Source organism: Aptenodytes patagonicus, chromosome 2 (assembly GCF_965638725.1).
Source record: "Aptenodytes patagonicus chromosome 2, bAptPat1.pri.cur, whole genome shotgun sequence".
Lineage (NCBI taxonomy): Eukaryota > Metazoa > Chordata > Aves > Sphenisciformes > Spheniscidae > Aptenodytes > Aptenodytes patagonicus.
The window spans coordinates 152,885,082-152,906,189 of NC_134950.1; the positions used below are offsets into that span (position 1 = coordinate 152,885,082).

Sequence of the window (21,108 nt, forward strand, 5' to 3'; positions counted from 1 at the left end):
TGTTGTCTTCCCCACAAGTAACCTCTAGGTGAGTTTTCTTTTGGAAATTTTTGTATCCCTTTGTACTGACTCTGTGCTTCTGCGAAAAGAGAGGTACAGGCTAGGACAATACTGCTCCCTCATACCTGGCCCCAGTACAACCAAGTGCAATGTGTCCGCAACAGCTGTATTTGGACATTAATCTTCATACATGCTATATAGTTATTGGAGAAACACAAGTACATCATTTAAGTGATCTGAAGCAGAATGCATTAGGAAATTATGTCGGATAGCCAGTAGGAAGTTAGACAGTGCAGCGAACTTCACCCCTCTGTCTCCTGCCTAGAATCTAAATAATCTGATGCTGGGCACACCTAGAAATGACTTGAAAGTGTTTGTAGAGGGAAAGGGGAGTTTCCTCTCCTACCAGTTAAAAACAAAATGTACACAAGGGAAAAGCTTTCCATGTAAAGGAAATAAAGACCTACTTCCCTAAGGTGCTTAGAGTCTTGCAGGTGAATCTGTTGCAGTCCTAATAAGGATGAATCATCACTGTTTTTTTCCTACTGTATAAACTGATTTCTTTAGCGTAGTCGGAATGATGCTAATGCTTGAGAGATGAAGTGCCTGGTGTATAGCATGAACTAGGAGAGCAAGGAGTAGTGTTGGTCCTGTTCCCGCTGCCTGCTTCATGCCTCTATGCAGCCACAGTGAGATTATTCACTTGCAGAACAGGTCCTTACCCCAGCCCATGTGCTAATATTTATGCTCAGAAAGGTCCAGAAAGTATTAGAAATGTACCTGATGGGATCTGCATGTGACCAGATGAGGAATTAGTTACCTCTATTCTATGAGCAACTGAGACAGATACCTTGTTATCAGGTTCAGATATGCTTGTAATCCAATGACATCAACATCTTATAAAGAGTTAGTCTGTACAGTATGGCAATTTTTCCCTTGAGGTCATTGGTCACCTGGAACATGGAAAAAGCAGTTAGTTGATTGGGGTGGAAGTGTTATTTTAGTAGTCCCTGGAGAAGCTCTTGTTGTCCAAAACTAAGAGTGGAAAGTTTACAAATCTGTAAACTAAAAATACTTCTGAATATTCTAGAAGTGTGGTGTGTGCTATTTCAAATTGAGCTTGCTAGAGCCAGCACTTAAATATTTCAAGTCATTTCTAGGTGTGCCCAGCATCAGATTATTTAGATTCTAGGCAGGAGACAGAGGGATGAAGTTCGCTGCACTGTCTAACTTCCTACTGGCTATCCTACATAATTTCCTAATGCATTCTGCTTCAGATCACTTAAATGATGTACTTGTGTTTCTCCAATAACTATATAGCATGTCTGAAGATTAATGTCCAAATATAGCTGTTGCAGACACGTTTTACTGGGGCCAGGTATGAGGGAGCAGTATTGTCCTGGCTTTGATCAAGCTCGCTCTCTTATGCCTGTTCTGATTTTCTTCATAAGTGGCCTCTCAAATATATGGCTCTGTAGCTCTTCTATTATTAGTGTTCTTATATATAGAGCTTTAATTAAAAGAGGCAACACGCTTTGAGGTGAGCAAGGTGTTCTTGGGATAGAGGTTGGGCCGTGCCCTCGGTAGTCCACAGCCTGAAAGGAGGGATGATGGTGTTTGTAGTCATGGAAGTTCGGATTGTGGAAATCAAACCTTTTGTCTAAAGTGGCTGAAATGGTTGACTTAAATCTAGGGTACCACTCCTTTTAAGAAATCAGTACAGAGCATTCATCCGTTACAAGTGAGTCCATGAAATGATCCAACTACTGGAAGTTGCACGCTCTCACAAGATGATGCTATAAATGTTCTACGTCCAAAGTCATTCTGGAGGCTATTTTAGAGAGAATAAGGAAATTTTTGAAAGCTTTTTTTAAGATACGCAACTACAGTCTTACAGCTTTTTTTCTTCTGGTGATTTGAGAGTTGTTTATAAAATAGGGCATTGGCTTTGAAATTGGGTTGTTAGCTTTTCATTCAAAAAAATTTCTGAGGGAAACTGTTGGTGATGAAAACTTGAGTGTTCTTGGCATAGAACTAATGCAGTTCAGGCAGTCCTTGAGGACCTGTGTATGTAAGAAACACTTTTTTTTTCTTTTTTTTGGTTTCATGACATCAGTGGCCTACTCCTGGCTCGCGTGGCCCTTCTGATGTTGTATCAGGTATTATACCAGTGCCGGCTGGCAGAGATGGGGGGAGAGAGGCTTGGGTGCCTGCTGGAGGAGAGCGCTGAGCCACAGAGGAGAGGCCTGAAGTCGCTGGAGGTAGGGGTGTCTCTGGGGAGAGTACAGAAAAAGGCTTTTGCCAGTTGTTTTGTCAAATAGCGTTCCCTGGAGCAAAGGGCAGGATGTCATCGTCACGGAGCATGGGGGGTGAGGTGCGGCGCCTGGTACTGTACTCGGGGTCAGCCAGGGAGGTTGCTGGCCTTGGAAATAGTGCGGGTCGTTAATTGTATTTATTTTAGTTCTTTGCTGCATTGTAAAATGTGAAGGGCATTAAATTGTTTGAGTGTATAACTTATTCTTACCTGCCGCCTTACACTTAGTGCGTTAGATTTACCGAGCTCTTGTCGTAATACATCTCAGTAAGGTCTAACATAAGAATGTGTCTGCAGTCGTGGCTTCAGGAACACAAAACAACTCTGTTTTCAGACATTTCATCAAATTCCATATTTAGAAGAAAGATGTAGTTCCGCTTTGCAGGCTACAGCATCATAAAGAAGTTTAACCTATTTCTGTAGTCGCTGTGTTCAAGGCTGTTTTTCTCTATTTTCAGAGGTGTTGTCAAAGTCGACATCAATCTGCAGAAGGTGGACATTGACCAGTGTTCGAGTGAGGGGTGGTTCTCGGGGACGCACAGGTGTCATCTCAACAGTTCCGAGGTATGTCTGTCCTTAAGGGACTGAGCTACGCTTCAATAACAGGTCTTTCAGCTATGAATAATTTTCTGTAGTATAAATGCTATCTATTTTATAGACTTTAAATGTGGTTTGTAGGCTGAAAAAGTCTTTCTGCGCAAGGCGTTACAGTATGCGAGTTTCAGGAGTGCCTGCATTTCAGGAATAGAGGCGTTAAATAAAACAGAAGCTAAGTTATTGTGCAGAAATAACTGCTATAGGGAAAAAGAATATTACCAGTGAAATGATTTTTATGAAGTTCTGCTTGCAAGTCAAACAGTTATTTTACACTCAAAATAGGCTTCTAATGTCAGTGTCACTTTTGACTGGACGGCCTTGCAAAATACAGTAGAAGTAGCTCAAATGCTAATAATAATTATTCAGAAAAACATGGGCTTTTGGTAGAATGATACAGAATAACAGGCAGAATTGGATGCTGTAAGTCTTTCTTAATAGAAATGCCAACATTTTGACAGAGCTGACTAAATGTTTCTGTTCAGCTCCTTCCTGCTTCCCCTTTCTTCTGAAGGTCTGTGTCTGGCTCTGTCAGCGTATCATAGATCGTTCAGCCTGGCCAGTCATATGTGTTCAATGAAACGTTAAAACAAAATACATTCAATGATTTTTCTTTTTATTGTGGCATATGATGTTGTTTTCAAAGGCACCCATTTGTTTTCTCTGAGAGTAGGCACCTTATGCACTTCGGTGCTTTCAGAAAGGACAATTAAAATGTAGGGCGAGTTGATGGTTGTCTACCAGAAGTCAGGACATGTTTGCCTAATTTGTTACAAAATGCCAATTTATCAAAGCCAAATCTAAATTTAGGAAAAGAGAGTTGGTTTTGATGAATACATCTACTAACGTTTTCGAGCAAGGAAAACTAAGAATTTTTGTAAACATCCTTTTTGGTATTTTTCACTTGAATTTTCTTTTTCTTAAAATAAACTTGATATGAGAAATCAAGTAGTCTTTGATAAAGACTAATTTTAAATGAAATATTTCTGCAAATAAAAAAAAAAAGAATTCTTTTTTTGTCAAATACTTTTTGACTTCTGAATTCAAGGGAACACTTTTTAAATCTCATGTTTCTTCCTAGAAGAAAATACTGTTTCCCATGAGATCCGGTAAAACTTGTTTTTTAATATATGCTATTTATCCTGAATGTGATTATATATTTTGGCAAGTGCTCCTCCTTTTCCTAGTGTCTTATGAGCAAAATTGTCAGCAGAGGGGTGGGATTGTAAGTTGCATCTCTTCCTGCAACCAAGAAGAAAAGGAAAAAAAACCCAAACCTATGAGAAGACTAAGAAAAACCAAGGCAAAAGTAAAATAGAGAAAATGAAGAAAGGTCAATGGTGGGCTTTAATGCACCTTTAGTCTTGTTCAAAGCCCATTGTTTGCTGTAATGGGCTCTGAATCACGCTCTGTACTCTTAATATATAGCAAAACAGAATCTGAGTCAAACTGAACTGAATATAATTCCACAATTACACTTCCCTTCCAAATCTAAGTCCTTAAGAGTGTGTCCTGGAGAGAACACACAAAAAGCTACTCTCTCTGGAAGAATTTGTTGGAGAAGGGGGGGAAATAAAAGTTTTGTGTTTTTTTTCCACTCTTCACAATTCATTTTCATGGGCGTAAAAAGTAGTTTTTATTTCTCTGTAGAATTCACTCTGATTATGAAAAGGGGTTTTCTTAACGAATATGACATTCAGTAAGATCTACCTTCCATTTTATTATTGCACATGAGGCAAGCAGAGTGTCATTTAGAAAACTGAGTGCAGAATGAAATTCTGCATGAAAGACAACCTTAGGGGTTACAGAAAGGTTTTTTTTTTTTATGACTTACAAAAAACATTTTAATTCCAGTCTTAATATCTCAGTGGGCAAGCTGGAAATCTCACCTCTATGATTTGGTCTCTTACTGTACATGAGAAACTGAGGTGACTGTCATGGACCACTGATGCAGAGATGGTGTCTCCACCAGCTTTGAGCCAGGACTGGGTTCTTAGCATTCTGGGCTTCACGCTCCTGCTGAGAGGGTGGTGGGTGTTTCCTATCTGCTGAAGGAAAGAATAACATTTCTTTTACTTAAAATACACATTACAGATCAGTTTTTCATGTTGGGATTCTGGGCTGTGTTGTTGTAAAGCTGGCTGTGCTCAAGTAAGTTTCTTTGCAGAGCTTTTTTTTACCAGACTCACTCACACTGTTTCTACTTCTTTTTTTTTTTTTCCCCTGTCCCTGTTTATTCTGCATAGTGTTTTCCTTGTTCTTCAGAGCTAACAAAGACTGCTCTACATAGTTTACAATCTTTTTTTTTCATACAGCACTTCTGCTACTGTTGAGTCCAACCTGATATATCAGTATAAAACCAGAGCTGCTTTGTGCTGTTTTGACAATAGGAAGCACTACATTTGCTGATGTTACAAAGGATGGTTTTTTTTTCATGCTGGACAGTTGCATGTTTTTGTTTTAGTAAGCCTACTGCGATGCTGTAGTCCATAAGTGAGTTCCTGTGATGCAAAAAGGAATTAAAATATACATTCTAGGCCAGAAGTTCTTTAATGAGTGATGCTGTATATGTGAGTGGCTCATGTTCAGACCTTAAGGTGTTAATAACATGGGTAAGGAGATGAATGCCACTTCATGAATGACTTTTCAACTTGTATGTAGAGCAAAAACCTGCCAGCTGTTCTTCCTTCTCCATGACACTTATTGGAATGTTAAATGAACAAGGCTCTCATGGCTAAGAGAAGGATATATAGGTGATACAAACCTCTCCCAAAATGGAACTTGCTGTCAGGGAGTGCCTTTCCTTATTGTGCCTGAAGAGGATGAGACTCCTTGCTTAGTAACAGTGACCCTGGGGATGGGGAGTTGCTGGCAACAATCTATAGAGAAGCTTTCTCTCCTTTTACCCTGTGGTCACCACTTTAGGAGAGTTCAGTCTGATGGGGACTTCTTTCTTTACAAGCAGGTCCCATATGCTGCTTTTCACCCTTTGTTTCATTGGAATCTACCCTGTGGAATAAGGGTAAATTACATAGTTGTGCAACAATGCTTCCCACACAGTTTGCCTTATAAATGCTAATGAAATGGTATTCCCCAATCCTCTCTTATCTTCTTCGAGGCAGATACAGAAATACCTGATGCTGGAATGCTCTGTCCCAGATTACAAAGTCTGTCTCCAGCAGAGTAAGGAAGAGAACAGAGATCTCTGGATTTCCAGTTCTGCTTAAGTTAGACCCTCCTTCCTCTCTTTAGTTTTGTTAGGTGACTTGAGTATTTAGTGCAGCATAGCCTTTCCGCAGACCGTTTGGTAAGCCTTTGCCATAGTGAATTTCTGATTTGGCTCTGAAAGTCTGTTTACTGCGTAGCCCATACTATGTGGCTGGGCTACCAGTGTCATTAAATCTAAGGCATAAAGCTCAGTATTTCAGAGATACAACTCCCCTCTTTCCTAACACTATGAAAATATAGCAAGTGAAGGGGAAGGGAGTGACTTAGGGAATGGACTGGAGGAGAAAAAACAGCTTATGGGTTACTAAAATGTTTCTTTACTTTGTCTTCTATTTCAGTTAATTTTATAGTGGCTAAAATCTGCTAGATACATCGCAGACAAATTTTCCTACTTTCTGTGCTGTCCTGAAGTGTTTCTCTTCTAAATAAAAATCAATTGAAAGGAGGGAGATGGAGGTGCATTACAGTGAATGTAAACATATGGTAAAACAGTGGTCTGTGTGTGCTAGACAGAAAAAGGGAAGGAATGGATGGGACCCAACTCCTACCAGAAAATAAAGAGATTGTTGTTGAAAGTACTGTATTGCCTTCACATGCTCTGGCACAAAATGACTAGGAGATGATGCTAACCATGACATTGGGATTTGGCTTTGGAAGGTCATCAAGAGTAACCTGACTATGTGATGAAATAGTTGTAGTGCTAGTCCTTGCTTGAAAGAAAAATAGTGTGTGGTTGGGGAATTAAAGAGTATTACGACTCAAATACACAAAATGCTTAGACATACTATTCCTCCTTTAACTGCCATCTGTCCTTAGATTTAGGTGTTCTTCAGGAGGACGGATTGGTGACTCTTAAATATCTTGCTTTATGTATGGTGCCCTCAAATTGAATACAAAACAAAAGCAAGCACTGGGAACTTTAGATTCCCCATTTCTAAATTGACTACCTAAATTCCTAATATATAGTCATATTTTTTCCTGATTTGTTCTCTTTTGTGCACAGGACCCATATATCCCTGATTTCATAGCAGCCTAGGTGAACTGGGAGAACAAGAGTGCCCTTCAACCTCAGGATGACTGGAAACTGCCCAGTTTAATTAGGCAGGAAGTTAAGTGAGACTTTACATAGTAAAGCTGAACTGCAGCAGTAGCTAAAGTCTATTTCAGTTGTGATTTTTTTTCTCTTTTTTTAATTGTATCAGCCCAAAAGAGGCTGATGGCCAGGTGTTCTTTTCTTGACCTCAGGGAAGAATGGGCAACTCACAGTGAAGCACAGAGCGCTACATTCTCCTTCCTGCCCTCTTCCTTGACACCCAAATAGGGAACAGTTTCCCCGAAAAAATACATGGGCAAGAGATTTGGGTTCTGTGGGGCTGCAACAGATGAGGCGGGTAATATCTGCAGGGTTAGAAATAATTAAAATGAATTGGGCAGAGAACAAAATGATGCAGATAATTCTGAAATTAACAAACATAGAAAAAATATAGTTACCCAATAACAAATCCAAAGTAATTTCATTGTACAGGCAAGGCTGGTTATGGGGGTAAGAAAACATGCATTTTTACCCTGTTTGAAACCTTTGAAGATTTTTCTTTTAATATATTAGATTCCTTCCCCATATGTGCTGGCAGCAGCTGCTGGCACTTCTAGTGACAACTTTAGAGTCCTTGTTGAGACACCAACAATAAAATCAAGGCTGAGGAGTGTCTGAAGAAATCAGCTGGCGTAGCCCATTGAGCTCGGACGAATGCTTCTAACCAGCAGCATCAGTCTGTGAAAAACAGCAGCGGACTCCACGCTGTTCCCCCATCCTTAATGAGACTGCCAACAGCTTGCAATACGAGGCAGGCTCAGCTGACATCCCTTTGGGTTTCAGCAGTATTCCACAAATGACAGCATGCAAAAATATCTAGAGGGAATGAGAGAGGCAGAGTAAACAAAAAAGCTGCATTGCTGTCTGTATATAGTGTGTGTATATCTGTTTGTAGAAAGATGCATAGGCCTACTGTGTGTGTATTTATTCTGCACAAACACAAAACCAATTGAGAAAGGAAAACAAATGAACAGTACAGCCAAAATCTTTTTTCTATTGTTTAGCAAAACATTTGGGACCATCATATTTTATTATACTGTTCGTAGTGTTGCAGACAACCAACTGAAAAGGGGGGAGGCAAGGGCTGATTAAAAATAAAATTGTAACGGGGACTGAGTTGGGAGAGAGGAAGAAAAACGGTGCTTTCCAGGTTTTTCAGACAGATCCTTTCCAGTGCCCTTGTCAAACTGGGAAGAGGCTATTAATGCACATACTCTGTGGGATGGGAAGCATGACAAAAGATTAGCATCCAAAGTCATAACCTAGTGGGTCATATCCAGTATCATTAGTTTTGCTTATTACTTCCATGTGTTTTCTGTCCTGTCCATTAGGAAAAATGCAGTCAGAATGAGAAAAATTTGAAAAGAAAGCTGTTTGGTGATTCAGTCTGAATGAACAGGATTTATGGAATATAGTTCTAATTTGGAAATAATCAGCATCCTTGGAGCTACAGATTGCATCCAAGATAGGGCAAGAGAAGTAGCTAAACCAGGGTAGAGAGCGTATGTCAGGATATATTTCTTCTTAGAAGAAAACAAGATCTTTAGTGGTAGAATACAAATACTAAATGCTATATCAAATCTGGGCTAAAGGGACCATCTAAGACAGAAACGGGAGCGACTTGGTTTGGTACACAGATAAAACAGCCAGCACTTCTTGGATCCAAAACCAGAAAGGCGTATCTGTTCTCTCAAACTGATCGCTGTCACACAACCCGGTGTACATGAAGAGCATGCAGTAGACACAAAGAACATTTCAAATGCTATTTTAAAAATAACTTTGCATCATCTGCATTCGTGGTAAAAGTCCCTTTATGACAGTATACCAGATCTAATCTGGCACTCCCTCAGACACAATTACATAAAATAAGGTGGAGGTTTGTCAGAGCTTTCAGTGGTAAACAAGGTGCTATGAAAACCAACTTTCAGTTTAAGGAAGAGCCAGGTTGCTTAGCTACAGCATCTTTGCCTTTTTAGAAAAAAATTTAGATGACTCTGTTTTGCAGGAGCTAATCTTGGTTATCAATGTTTTCTTCAAAAGAAGCAAACCTTTGCAACAATTCCTTCCATCCTAGTTAGCAGTGTTAACTTGAGCATTTAAATTCATCTGGGTCAGTTCTATTTGCTGCTGTTTTCCTTCCCCCAGAGTTAAAAGTGAAAAGCAGTAGATGATTGGTTGAATGATGCTGTCTGACAAAAATGAAAATAGCATGGAGATATTTGGTTTGTCTTGCAGTTGACAGGCGCTGATAGCATTGTATCAATTACCAGTTCTTTCAGATCTTTCGCTGCCGGACAGAGCATCCTATTAGGCAATGCCCTTTAGCTGAACTGGTGGTTCTCCCCATCGTGTTTGGGAAGAAAAGAGGCGAGGCCCAGAAGTTTAGTTAGCTGGGGGGACAGGGACAAAATGTGCCTGGTGGGAGCAAAGGGGAAGTCGCAGAGAGGGGGATGGGCGTAGGGAAGAGCTCTTCCCTGGAGAGAGACTGAGAAACTGACTGACTGTGGCAAGAGACAGAAGATCAGGGTCTATTGGGAGCCACAGAAAACCTTGCAGCAAAGAGCCTGAGGACTGTAGCCAGGCTGGACCATTCTCCTTTGGCAGGCTGGCTGTGAGTTACCTTTCCCAGATGTGAAGTGGCAGTAGCTGTATCAGATCTAGGCATAAAGAGAGCACAGCTTCATTCAGGGCTCTCATTTATTATCACTACATTCAGCGGACTGTACAGTATCTGAAAAATGTCTCTAGTAGCATTAAGCGCAATTAGATAAATGTACAGCATTTTGGTATCAAAGCATCTGGTCCATCCTGTGTGAGATTTGATATGCTTATCTTGGAAGATACGCAAGTACTCCCATATCTTGTGAGATAATATAGACTAGTACCCCCATCTTACAGCTGGGACACAAAGGCAAAATGATTATCTCTAAACTGATAGACACCCTGACTCTAATTGAGGTGTGATCTCCAGGCGTGCAGATTACCCTTTTCACAGTTTGGTTTCTGCAGAAAGTTACGCCGAGCATGTGAGCTGAAAGGGAGTCCTGATGTGCTCCAGCCAGGGCCCAGGCTGGATCATCTTCAGAGTGGGATTTTGGGGTGCATTACAGCATGCACCCACCCCATGCTTCAGATACTTCCAGGAAGAGTTAAGCATCCTGACATATTTTTGAAACCTGTGTCTGACCAGCTTTGTAGTTTTCTTAGTGATCTTGATTTGTGATAGCATTCTGGTAAAAAATGAAGCCACCCAACCTCCTCTTAGCTAAACACGCTGTTGCTGCACTTGCTGTCATTGCAAAGGACACCAGCTTCCTCTGAACTGTGCAAACTCTGTTCCTGACTTGCATACTTAGCTATTTGCTTACTCAGGCAATATTCTGCAGAGGGTTTTTTGGTTGTTAAAATATGAAAATCCTGCTCATGCACGTATTCTACAGTTAATTATTTTTATTGAAAAAGCATGGACTTGAGAAACAGTAAACTAATCGAAAAAACTAGTCTGCCTTATTTTAAAAAAGCATTTATTAAATGTAGCAACTGTCTCTCCTGCTTTTTTTATCCTTCATGATACCTACACAAGAGACAAGTTTAATTTAGCCTTGAGAAGAAAGTTCATTCCTCTTTTTCTATAACAAATTAAAATTAGATTGAAAACATATTAAAGATCCCAAGATGAAAAACTAGAGAGAATAGCTGCTGAATCTTCATATTCAAAGCGATGTGCTGAGCCATAGTAATAGCCTTAATGGAAACAAACTAATTTAATTTTATTTTTGGAGTACAATTTTATAGCACTAGACATTCAAATACCATAATTTTTGTTGGTGACTTCTGGTAGGAAGTGAATGTGTTTTTGCAAATGAAAAAGAACTGCTTTTGGTTTACCTATGCTTTTGTTTAGATCCCAGTAATTCATATGATTTGTTCTTCTAGTTTGTATTTGCCAGTACTGTAAACTGATGGCTATCAGGTCATCCATTCTCTGAGCAGGGACCAGTCTCCTAGAAATTCCTCAGTCTTTACTAACCTACTTAATACCTTCTTTTGTGTTTCTTCATTGCTTTGTCACTCTGTGCTGTTTTAGATCATGAATATATTAAGCACCAGTACTAACATGGGAATGCAGAACATTCGATTTTTAATCTTTATCTTTTTGAATATTTCTTCTTTTCTTTTTTATGTTTTTGCTAGTTTATAAGCCATTACTGAGCTTCATCGTATTACTGCTTTTCTTTCTCATTCATCTCCTTTAAGGGTTTTACTCTACTTTCTGTCAGTGTGTAAGTAGTGAAAGAAAAAGTACTTCTCCCCAACACCTTATGCATGTAAACTTCTTAAAATAAAGAAGATATTTACTGTCTTTGATTCCTCCTTTAATTGGAAGAGATGGTGAGGAAAAGTAGATATTACTGTAGAGACAAATAAGACAATTTTATATTTGTAATACTGCAGTTTTCTTCTTGCAGCAGGATCAGAATTCCTCTGCAGTTAAATTTAGTCCCTAGATTTGCCAAAACTATTGTTTGCAGGGCAATCGGTTTCCATTTATTGGCATAAAATAGATAGTAGGATTTGCTTACTGAGCTCCGCTCTTTCTGTCAGAATATAGTAGCTACTGTTTTTACACGACCAATTCCATCTAATCATTCTGTTAATTTTTTCATCTTTCTGATATGGTTGGCTAGGGAAAAAAATATTCATGGAGTGGTATAACTATGCATTCTAATTTAGGCAAAGTGAGTCCTGTAACTTTCATCTAAAATGGTTATTGTCTTACTCTTACGTTTGAAAATCAAGCTAACTGGATTGACCTGACCTGAGAAACAAACTGAGCTTTCTCTGTAGCTGATAAATTGAGTTTTTGCAACCCTCAAATATTTTTTGTGTTTATGTTTTTATATATACATTTACTTAGAGCTAATCCGTGTAAGTGCATGCGTATGTATGAACATTATATAAATGCACACGCATGCATGCCTATATATACATATATAGGGAACCGTGAATGACTTGGTTGTTTGCACGTAGGCATTCTGCTAGAACTGTTCTGTGATGAGATGTTACAGAGGCTGGGGAGATACTGGTCCTTGCCTTGCACCTAACCCCATGCATTAGTACAGGCTGTGGGGATGAGCGGCTGCAAAGCAGCTTTGCAGAAAAGGCTCAGTGGGTCCTGGTGGACATCAAGTTGACCATGAGCCAGCAATGTGCCCTTGCGGCAAAGAAGGCCAACTGTATCCTGGGCTGTGTTAGGCAGAGCATTGCCAGCTGGTCGAGGGAGATGATCTTTCCTCTTTACCCACCCTGGTGAGGCAGCATCTGGAGGGCGGTGTCCAGTTCTGGGCTCCCCAGTTCAAGAGACACGGATGTACTGGAGTGAGTCCAGTGAATGGCCACCAGAATGATTAAGGTTTTGGAGCACTTGTTGAACAAGGAGAGGCTGAGCAAGCTGGGACTGTTCAGCCTGGAGAAGAGAAGGTTTGGGGGATTTTATCTGTGTGTGTAAATACCTGATGGAAAGGTGTAAAGGAGACAGAGCCAGACTCTCCTCAGGGGTAGTCAGTGACGGGACAAGAGGCAATGGGCACAAACTGAAACAGAAAAAGAAAACTTGTGGTTTTTTTTTTTTTACACTGTGAGGGTAGTCAGACACTAGAACAGGTTGCCCAGAGATATGGTGGAGTCTCCACTGTTGGAGGTATTCAGAACCTGAATGGACGTGGCCCTTGGCAAACTGTTCTAGCTGAGCCTGCTCTGAGCAGGGGTTGGGACTGGATAATCTCCAGAGGTGCCTTCCAGCCTCAGCTGCTGTGTGATTCTGTGGTCAGCTCTTCTTTCATCTTTCACACGATTCATTTTGCCTGTCTGATTTATATCTGGAGAATATGGTATCCCTTTTGAGCTTTGTGTTTCCACACTGTTTTATTCACACTTATGTCAAGACTCTCTTTCATTGCCAACTGCTTTTGCTCACCGGTTGTTTCTTTTAAACTTCTCATAAGTGTGTGAAGATGTTCATGTGAGTTTTTTGAGTAATCATTTACTTCTGATACTTTTTCTATAACGAATTCAACACTTCTTTCTCCTACTACAGTAGAAGAAATGGTGTAAGTATATTCAGATTCTTATTTTTTAGTTAATAGCTGCAAGCATATCTACTTATTTACTTTCAGAACTTCAAAAGCTGATTTAGTAGAGATAACACTAAGATTTTGAATGATGATACTGGCTTGCTGCTTGGGCTAGGGTTGAAATCTTTTTATCCCTTCATATATATTATCTAAGTATCTAATGGTTAAAGCTTTAAAAGGGGGGGAAGATCTGTAATATAGATATGGTAATGGGATTTATCTGGATAACATACGCTGCGTTATAAAATGAGTTTTCTAAACAGAGTAAATTAGTCTACAATGTATAGGATACTAGAGATAGAGGAGAATTGCTAGGGCTATTCAGTAAATTGTTATTATGACGTTTTGATACTTGTTTTCATCCTGAAATGGAATGAAACCAAGACCAGCAGTGCATTTTCCTGAATTAACATTTTAAAAAAGTATTAATTTGGAAATATGAAAATAAGTATTTCAGGGAGCTGCTCTAGGAAATTGAATAATTTGAAAGACTGATAAAAATTGATTAAAAATGTGCATTAGTTTTAATTCTTCCTTATGAGGAAAAAATGAGAAAAAGACATTTTAAGAAAGTTCTGTTGTATGGTAATGGAAAACGGCTTGGTGATAAGATCTTGAGCAATTCTAGAAACCTGTCTACCAGTCAAAGCCCCACCAAAAACATGTCCTTTTTTCCTCTTGAAAAGTTTAGAAACTTTTGATACCATTTGTCCATTTCCATTACTAATCACATCTATCTTGTGCCATTGGATAGTCATTGTGGTTTTTAGCTCAGCCAAAACAGTTTGTCTCTCTTCCAAGAAAGGAAGTCAAATAAAGCAGCACTCCAGAACTTGTAAACTTTTACAAGACATGATAAAACATTTTCATATTCCAGTATGTACAAGACATGGCACAAATTGGTTTTAAGCATGTGAGAGCAAACATTTGCCCTGTAGAGCTTAAACTCCTGAATTCATATTGTTCCAGAGCCCTTCAAAGTGAATACTGCATTACACTAGCTGAAAGAGGCATTTCTTGGTAGTTCAATTATACAGAATTTTTATATGGATAACTAATAGGATGCTTGTTTGAAATAAATGTCTAAATAAAATGCTCCAGTCATTCTGATATGAATCTTCTGCAATATTTTTGTGGAAAATTCCAAGACTTTTTTTTTTTCTTCCCCCCCGCCTTGGTAATGGAATGAAGTTTAATTTTGAATGAAGTTTGAGTTTTCTTGTAGGATAGGACTCCATAATAATGATTGCTTTCTAAGGGACTGCTTTATTGCTACATAGTCTGTGTAATTATAAAAAGCAATTTTTATGAAGTATTACTCAGTGAGCCACTTAAAGAAGAATTATTTTTACAGGTTTAATGCGTATTTCAGTTGTGTTTCATTTCCATATGTGATTGAGAATTGCTTTTAATTATGCATCAGTGGATTATTCTAGCTGCTTTCTAATGTTGCTTAACAAAAATGATAGGTTATAACAGTCACTTTTGTTACAAGTGTAACCTAAAAATATTTTTTCAGTGATTATATGATTATAAGGAGGCATATTTTGCATCTTTATCATTGTATTGTACTGCAATATTTAAGTGTTTTCCCTATTTGTATATCTTTATTACACCGCTAAATGGTGAAAATGTTGGAACATCTGGAATAATGGAGATATGCATCAATTTTGAAGTCTTCACTTCTCACTGAACTTTCCATAGCCCTTGAGTTAATTCTGTGTTTAAATGTATACGTGTGTTACCCAAGAAATGACTGCCATGTCTCACAGATGTATGAAAGAAAGCAAAGCTGGTGTGTATGTGAAGCACCATGTATGTCAGTGGGATCCTATGGCCGCAGAAGGCTCCCTTAAGCTAGAGCTACAAGCTTCAACGTCCTATCGAGAAAAGAGTGATGGAAGAAGAGGAGGGCTTGAAAAGGCTAAAGTCTATACAACAGCTGAATACTTACCTTCTTAGTAAGAGTTACATGACAAGAATAACACTGTTAACGTTGTTAACTTTCATTTACAATGAAATAGTGTCTCACTTGTCGACTGCAAACATCAAACATTTGACTTTGTGCTCTTATTCCACTCCATTTGTTTTCTCCAAAGGTATAAATACTCTTACAAAGAACAGTCCTTGGTTTTGTTTCCCTATTATTTCTTGCCTTGATTAAGTCCCAAATAATTTTGGGTTGCAAGTGTGAGTATGTTTATAGTTATCTATTCAGACGTTCCATAGCTTTACATTAGGAATTGGTGTTTCAGTCTGGAGCATGCAGACAGTTCTCACTAATATGATTTTAATCCTTGTTTGATCCTGAAGAACAGAGGCAGTAATCTCTGATCTCAGCAAAGATGAGTGGAGCTGCTGACCTGTTGCGCTGGCCCTCAGAGCCCCTGTTGTGCTTTGTTCTATGACTAGCTTTTTCGAGTATCCTCTGTAGCGAGGCATTTTAGATCTTGGAGGGAGAATGAAAGCAAATGGGATATGTTCTTCCCTCTTGCAACAAAGGCTAATCAGCTTACCATTCAGAGGATCGTTCTCCCTTTATCACCTTCTCAGGTACTATTGATCTTCTTGTTCAATTTAACCATCAGTGCAAGCAACATACTTAGTAAGTATAGCTCTGTGGACGTGGTCCAAATCGTTGAGGTCAGACGGGTTTCTGGCAGGCATTCATTCTGACTTCTGGAGCACCTCTGTGCAGGTTAAAAAAAAGTCTTTCGTTTCTGCTTCCTCTTTTGGAATGGAGAACCCTTTTATTTGCTGAAATAAAATAACTACTTACCTTATGAGCGGCATTTCCCTTCATTTTTGGAATGACTGCAGACATCACAGTGGTCATATTTTACTTTTCAGGAAGCAGCTTTGTATTGATAGCCACCACTGTAGTGATGTGTTTTTAATGTTTTCTTTCATTGGCAATTTATTTGAGTGGAGGTGAAATCTGACTCTGTCTAGCACCTGGTACAATGGGACCTTGGGGCTGTTTGGCCATCTTGGATGTTACCAAAAATTATTTTTGCCTTTTGATACAGTGTCATAATTGGGACAATTAGACCCTTTCCCTTTTACCTTCTCCCCCCACCAAATCCCACACTACACTTTGCCTTTTTGGAAAAGAACAACCCCAAACAACTGTATAAATTTGTGCTCTTGAATCTGCAGTCTTATTTTAAATGGGAGTCTCTAGCTTAGCCTAGCCTTAGTTTTAGATTGTATTCCTGGTTTTGGGAAGTATGCAGATGTAAAGGAAGCTATTTGTGTGCAACTCTTTGCCTTAAATCTGTTTTTGCTTTTCTCCTCTCTAGATTGACTATCCAGTGAAATGCTTTGGAGTTTCAGCTTTTCTTTCTAACTATATTTCTGATCTCTCCTATTATTTTATTTTTGTTTTCCTACCAGCTTATGTAGTGCCTCTTGTAAATATGCTGGAATGCATTGGGTTGAAGTGGGTTTTGAAACCGGCGGAAACTTGTGTGTTGTACAAGTGTGCGGGTGTTTAGGCGTGCGGGGAGCAGCAGACTGCTGCGCTCTCCCTTGGACCTGGGCCTTCCTTGTCTCCCATCTACGTGAAATCCCTTCTGCTGTCTGTTAGCTGGGCCACTGAGGAGGGTGGGGGGGTGAAGGTAGTATTACGGATTTGTTTGTGGTGTTTATTTTGCCCTGGTGACCGTGAGAGCAAATGCATTGTAGGCTGGTGATACTTGCACCGTTAACCAGGAAAATCAAATCCAAATGCGGTCCAACCTCTTCTCTCTCTGGTTTTCAAATGCAGACCAGATACCTTTCTGGAAGACCCTTATTAGCCATTCACATGCTATTGGGATTCGGGCAGAGGTGTTTTGTTTGAAGTGGTGTGGTCTGTGTTATATAGTTGGTCAGATTATATTATCTAATACTCCCCTTTGGCTTAATATATAGTCAATAAAGTCACAGAAGCGCTGAATCGTTTCATCATGTGTACCTCTGGTCCTGCTACTCTTTCAGTTGCTGAAGGTTTTTGAAGTGTAGTAAATGTCTCCCACCCCCTTTGATGTCTTTTCTAAACTAAATTGGCTGAGAGTCCTCCAAACTCAGACAATTATACAACAGTCCGGTACAATTTTATTTAGTTTAACCCCATTAGAGAGCTTTCTACTTCAGAGCTGGTTTCCTTTTTGCTTCAGCCACTCATATTTGTGAAGTTTTTGCCATTAACAGCATAATGCACGTGAAAAAAACCCAAAACTTCTTTAAAACCTTAAAATGTTACTACTCTGTAATGAATTTCAAGAAGACGGGAGTTAATGTGGTTGCTGTAAAACTCCTGGTTGCTGGACTGTGGAGCAAAGGCCGGTGCGTTCCCAGGGCTGCACAGGACGAGTGGCTGCAGGTGGGTACCACGAAGGTCTCTGCCTCTCCTGTGAGAGGTGGAAATGCAGAAATGGCAGCATCTGGCGTGCTGAATCAGCAGCTTGTCTCTATTTTGAACTGGTTCTGCTCCTATATATGAAAACTCTTCTTAGCACAGCAGAACAAAAATAGAGCAATAGTAGAAGAAACTTTTTTTTTTTCCCTTCATGCATCTTCCTCAGACTTGTTAACTTGGTGGACAGTTAAAAGCCTAATTCCTGTTAAGCTTGTCTCTATAATGAAAATCAAGGAAAGATGTTCAGTGGGCCTCTGACAATTTTCTTTGTGCCTTCTTAAATATCCCCACTACATTTTGATTACAGAATTAGTCGTGTTCTTTTGCTACATTGCATGATGTTGAAAGAAATAAGGCAATGCACTGGGGTGCTGTGGCAGCCTCAGAGCCTTGTGGGGAGCACCATTGGACTGGTCACATCTCTCTCTCCCTGAAAACAGTCTGTAAGAAGAAAAACAACAACTAGATTTTGGATGCTTGCCCGAGACTGCCAGTTTGGCTTTTGGAGAAGAAAAGCTACAGACGTGAACTGAGTGAATCTTGTTCAGGATAGATACAAGAAGTGCGGAGCTTCATAATGACAGTCTTAGACAATCTTTATACAGAAGCCAATTGGTTTTTAAAGAAACAGCACAGCTTTTTAAAAGCAACTTGCATAGTTTGCACATTCACCTCAAAACACTGGCCAGACAGCTGAAAGGAAAAAGTCCAGGTTCAGATCAGCAGACATTAACTTTGTCTTTTTCTTTTTTTCTCCCTACTTGTATAAAGTAGGTTCTCCCTTAAACCACTGCTAACACTGATCTTGTGAGAGTTGACTCAAGAAACTGTGCTCTGACTGAAAGGTAAAGATTACATATTGGAGGGATGGTGAGTTGTCAAAACATCTGAAGATATTTACAATGTAGATTCCAAAATGAGTATTTTTTCCAGCACTCTTTCAAAATAGTATTGTTTTTATCTATTCCCCTTTCTCACAAAGAATTGCTTTTTCTTGTCTGTCAAAATGCCATTAACTGACGTTTCATATCTGATGGTCCTGAATGTTGAAGCACAACCTGATCTTCACAGGAAGGGCCCCCGGTATAGCTTCTTCAGGAGATGACAATGTGTTCTGTAATGTGATACCATGTGCCAGAGTTGCTCTAGTTCTTATGGAGACAAATGTTAAGAACTTTTCCCCAAAAAAGCCCACTCGTACTGGGAAAAATGTCATGGGTTCTACATCACGGATATAAGAAATACAGACATGTTTATTGTCATGTAAGTAAATGTTCCTAAAAGCAAATGTAAATCAGACTTGAAGAGTTTGCAATCAAGTAGACTGTATTCAAACCAAGGAAAAGGGATAGGATGGTAGGGAAAACATGCCACTTAGTGGGAGAGGCTCATGGTTTTCCTGTTTTTCTTCTTTCCAGGTTTCTTTTTTTAATGTTTTGTAATGAATCAGGTTATCAATAACAAAGCAAGTTTTTAGGGCAGTAATTAACAATACTGGGGTGGATTTAGACCTGGCTGGGCAATTTTGGATGATTCCTTTCCTCATGCTGGATAGGAAGTTTGGAAACAAACTGCTCTTTCTTATGACTTGCACTGAAAATATTTATAATGACTAAAGCTAACATTTGTTGAACTACTTTGTCAACCTCTGTCCGTGAAAGTCCTGCCATTAAGTTAGTTGTTGTGTAAGGACAGTAATTTAAAAGTGGGGTTGTATTTGGCTGTATACAGTCACGTTTGAAGCGATTAAAGCATTAATGCCCAGTTTGTCAGTACACCCAAGCGAATTCTGACAGAGGAGCCATGTGCTATTGCCGTATTGCCAGTGCACCTTGTTATGTGCTATTGCTTTGTAAAACTTCTAGGTCACAATGAGAAGGTCCCTTCTTAGTTATTTTTTCTCCTAGAACTTAAAAATTACAGCAATATTCTATTGATAAAATGAAAGGTGCTTTCAGGTATGAGAAGTAATGAGGAAAAGAGATCAGCAGGCTTAGCTAAAAAAAAAAAAGTGTAATGAAAGAGAAATAACAGGAGCCTCTTACTTGAGGATGTAATTATTTGAGAGAGCGTAGTGAGGATATTAACTAAACAAATCAGATGGGGAAAAAGCCGTTTTATTAAATTTCAAATATGTAAACACTGAGAAAAATGCAGTCCTATGAATTTAATTGTTTTCATTAAGGTAAGCAAACCATTTTTATCCAGTAGAGCACGATGTAGGAAGCTGTTATAACGTAAGTTTGAACTAACTTATATTTTAGACTCTCAATGTAGACTTCTCTTGTATATAAATTTCTATTAGGCAGGGTTTTTTTAATTGGAAAATCCCTGGTTTTAATGTTAATTTTAGATTATCCAGAACAAAAGTAATGCCAAAGCTGTTCTGTAATAAGACCTTTTTTATCCAGTAGGAGTATGGTTCTGCCATTACAGGAGACAAGGATTCCTAAGAAATTTTCAGAAAAAGCAGAGCAAGAAGCTGTTCCCATAGAAATGATAATGAGCACCTATAAAGTTTGTCCACAGATGATCTCAAGGTTTTCAAGTACACCATATCTGCCCGCACCCTAAATTCCTACATGAGAGCCATGATAACAGTTTGGGCAGGCCAGGCAGTCCTCTTCAGCTGCTGGACCAAACCTTCTGAGGGATCTGGTACTGACTTTAAGCATGATTTAAAGGACCACAGAAATTTGGCAACTGTTAACTTACATTTTGGGATGAAATGAGGACAAAAAAAAGCTGCTACGGTTGAAGAGTTATGTCTTGTTTTACTCCTTTCTCACTGACATTTGGCTGTAAATGTTCATACTACTAAGTCATTTACAAATCTCAGGGTTCCTGGCTGAAGATGCTGGGAGCAAGGAATTAACTGTGTAAGTCTAAAAGAATGCAAAAAACTATTCTTAGTGTGTAAACCTGGTGTTATTACTCAGAGTATGAGATATTTTGTCTTAAGGGCACCTTGAATTGGGAAACATTGAAAACTATTTTTTTATTTCTGTGTATTGATTTTAACAGTAATCTAAAAAAAAAAAACAAACCCACAAAACAAACAATAGGGGGAATAGTTCCCATAACAAGTATCATGTAGGGAGTTCCAGAAAGAAAGTGATATTGAACTAAGTGAGTGTGGGTAGAAAAACTGGGTTGCAATTTCAGAGGAAGTTAATCTTACTAAAAATGGTCTTTCTGTATTCAGAAGTGCCTTTGTATTCCTGACAGATTTCTGCATAAATACTATGTTACTTTACATGAAAGCAGAGTAACTTTAGTTGAGAAGCTGAAAATCCCTTCCCCTCTGCAGAATGTCCTAGCAGAATATTACTGCAGAAGAGCC

The 21,108-nt window shown here is 39.1% G+C and overlaps 1 protein-coding gene across 2 annotated transcripts in view; it reads left to right on the plus strand.

The window, feature by feature from the left end:
* GPR158 (G protein-coupled receptor 158) overlaps window positions 1-21,108 on the plus strand; it is a 211,476-nt gene that overhangs the window by 13,513 nt on the left and 176,855 nt on the right. For both annotated transcript variants that reach the window (XM_076331723.1, XM_076331724.1), the window contains exon 2: window positions 2,773-2,878. In XM_076331723.1, the coding sequence (XP_076187838.1) occupies window positions 2,773-2,878 (106 nt within the window). The remainder of the gene's footprint in view (window positions 1-2,772; window positions 2,879-21,108) is intronic.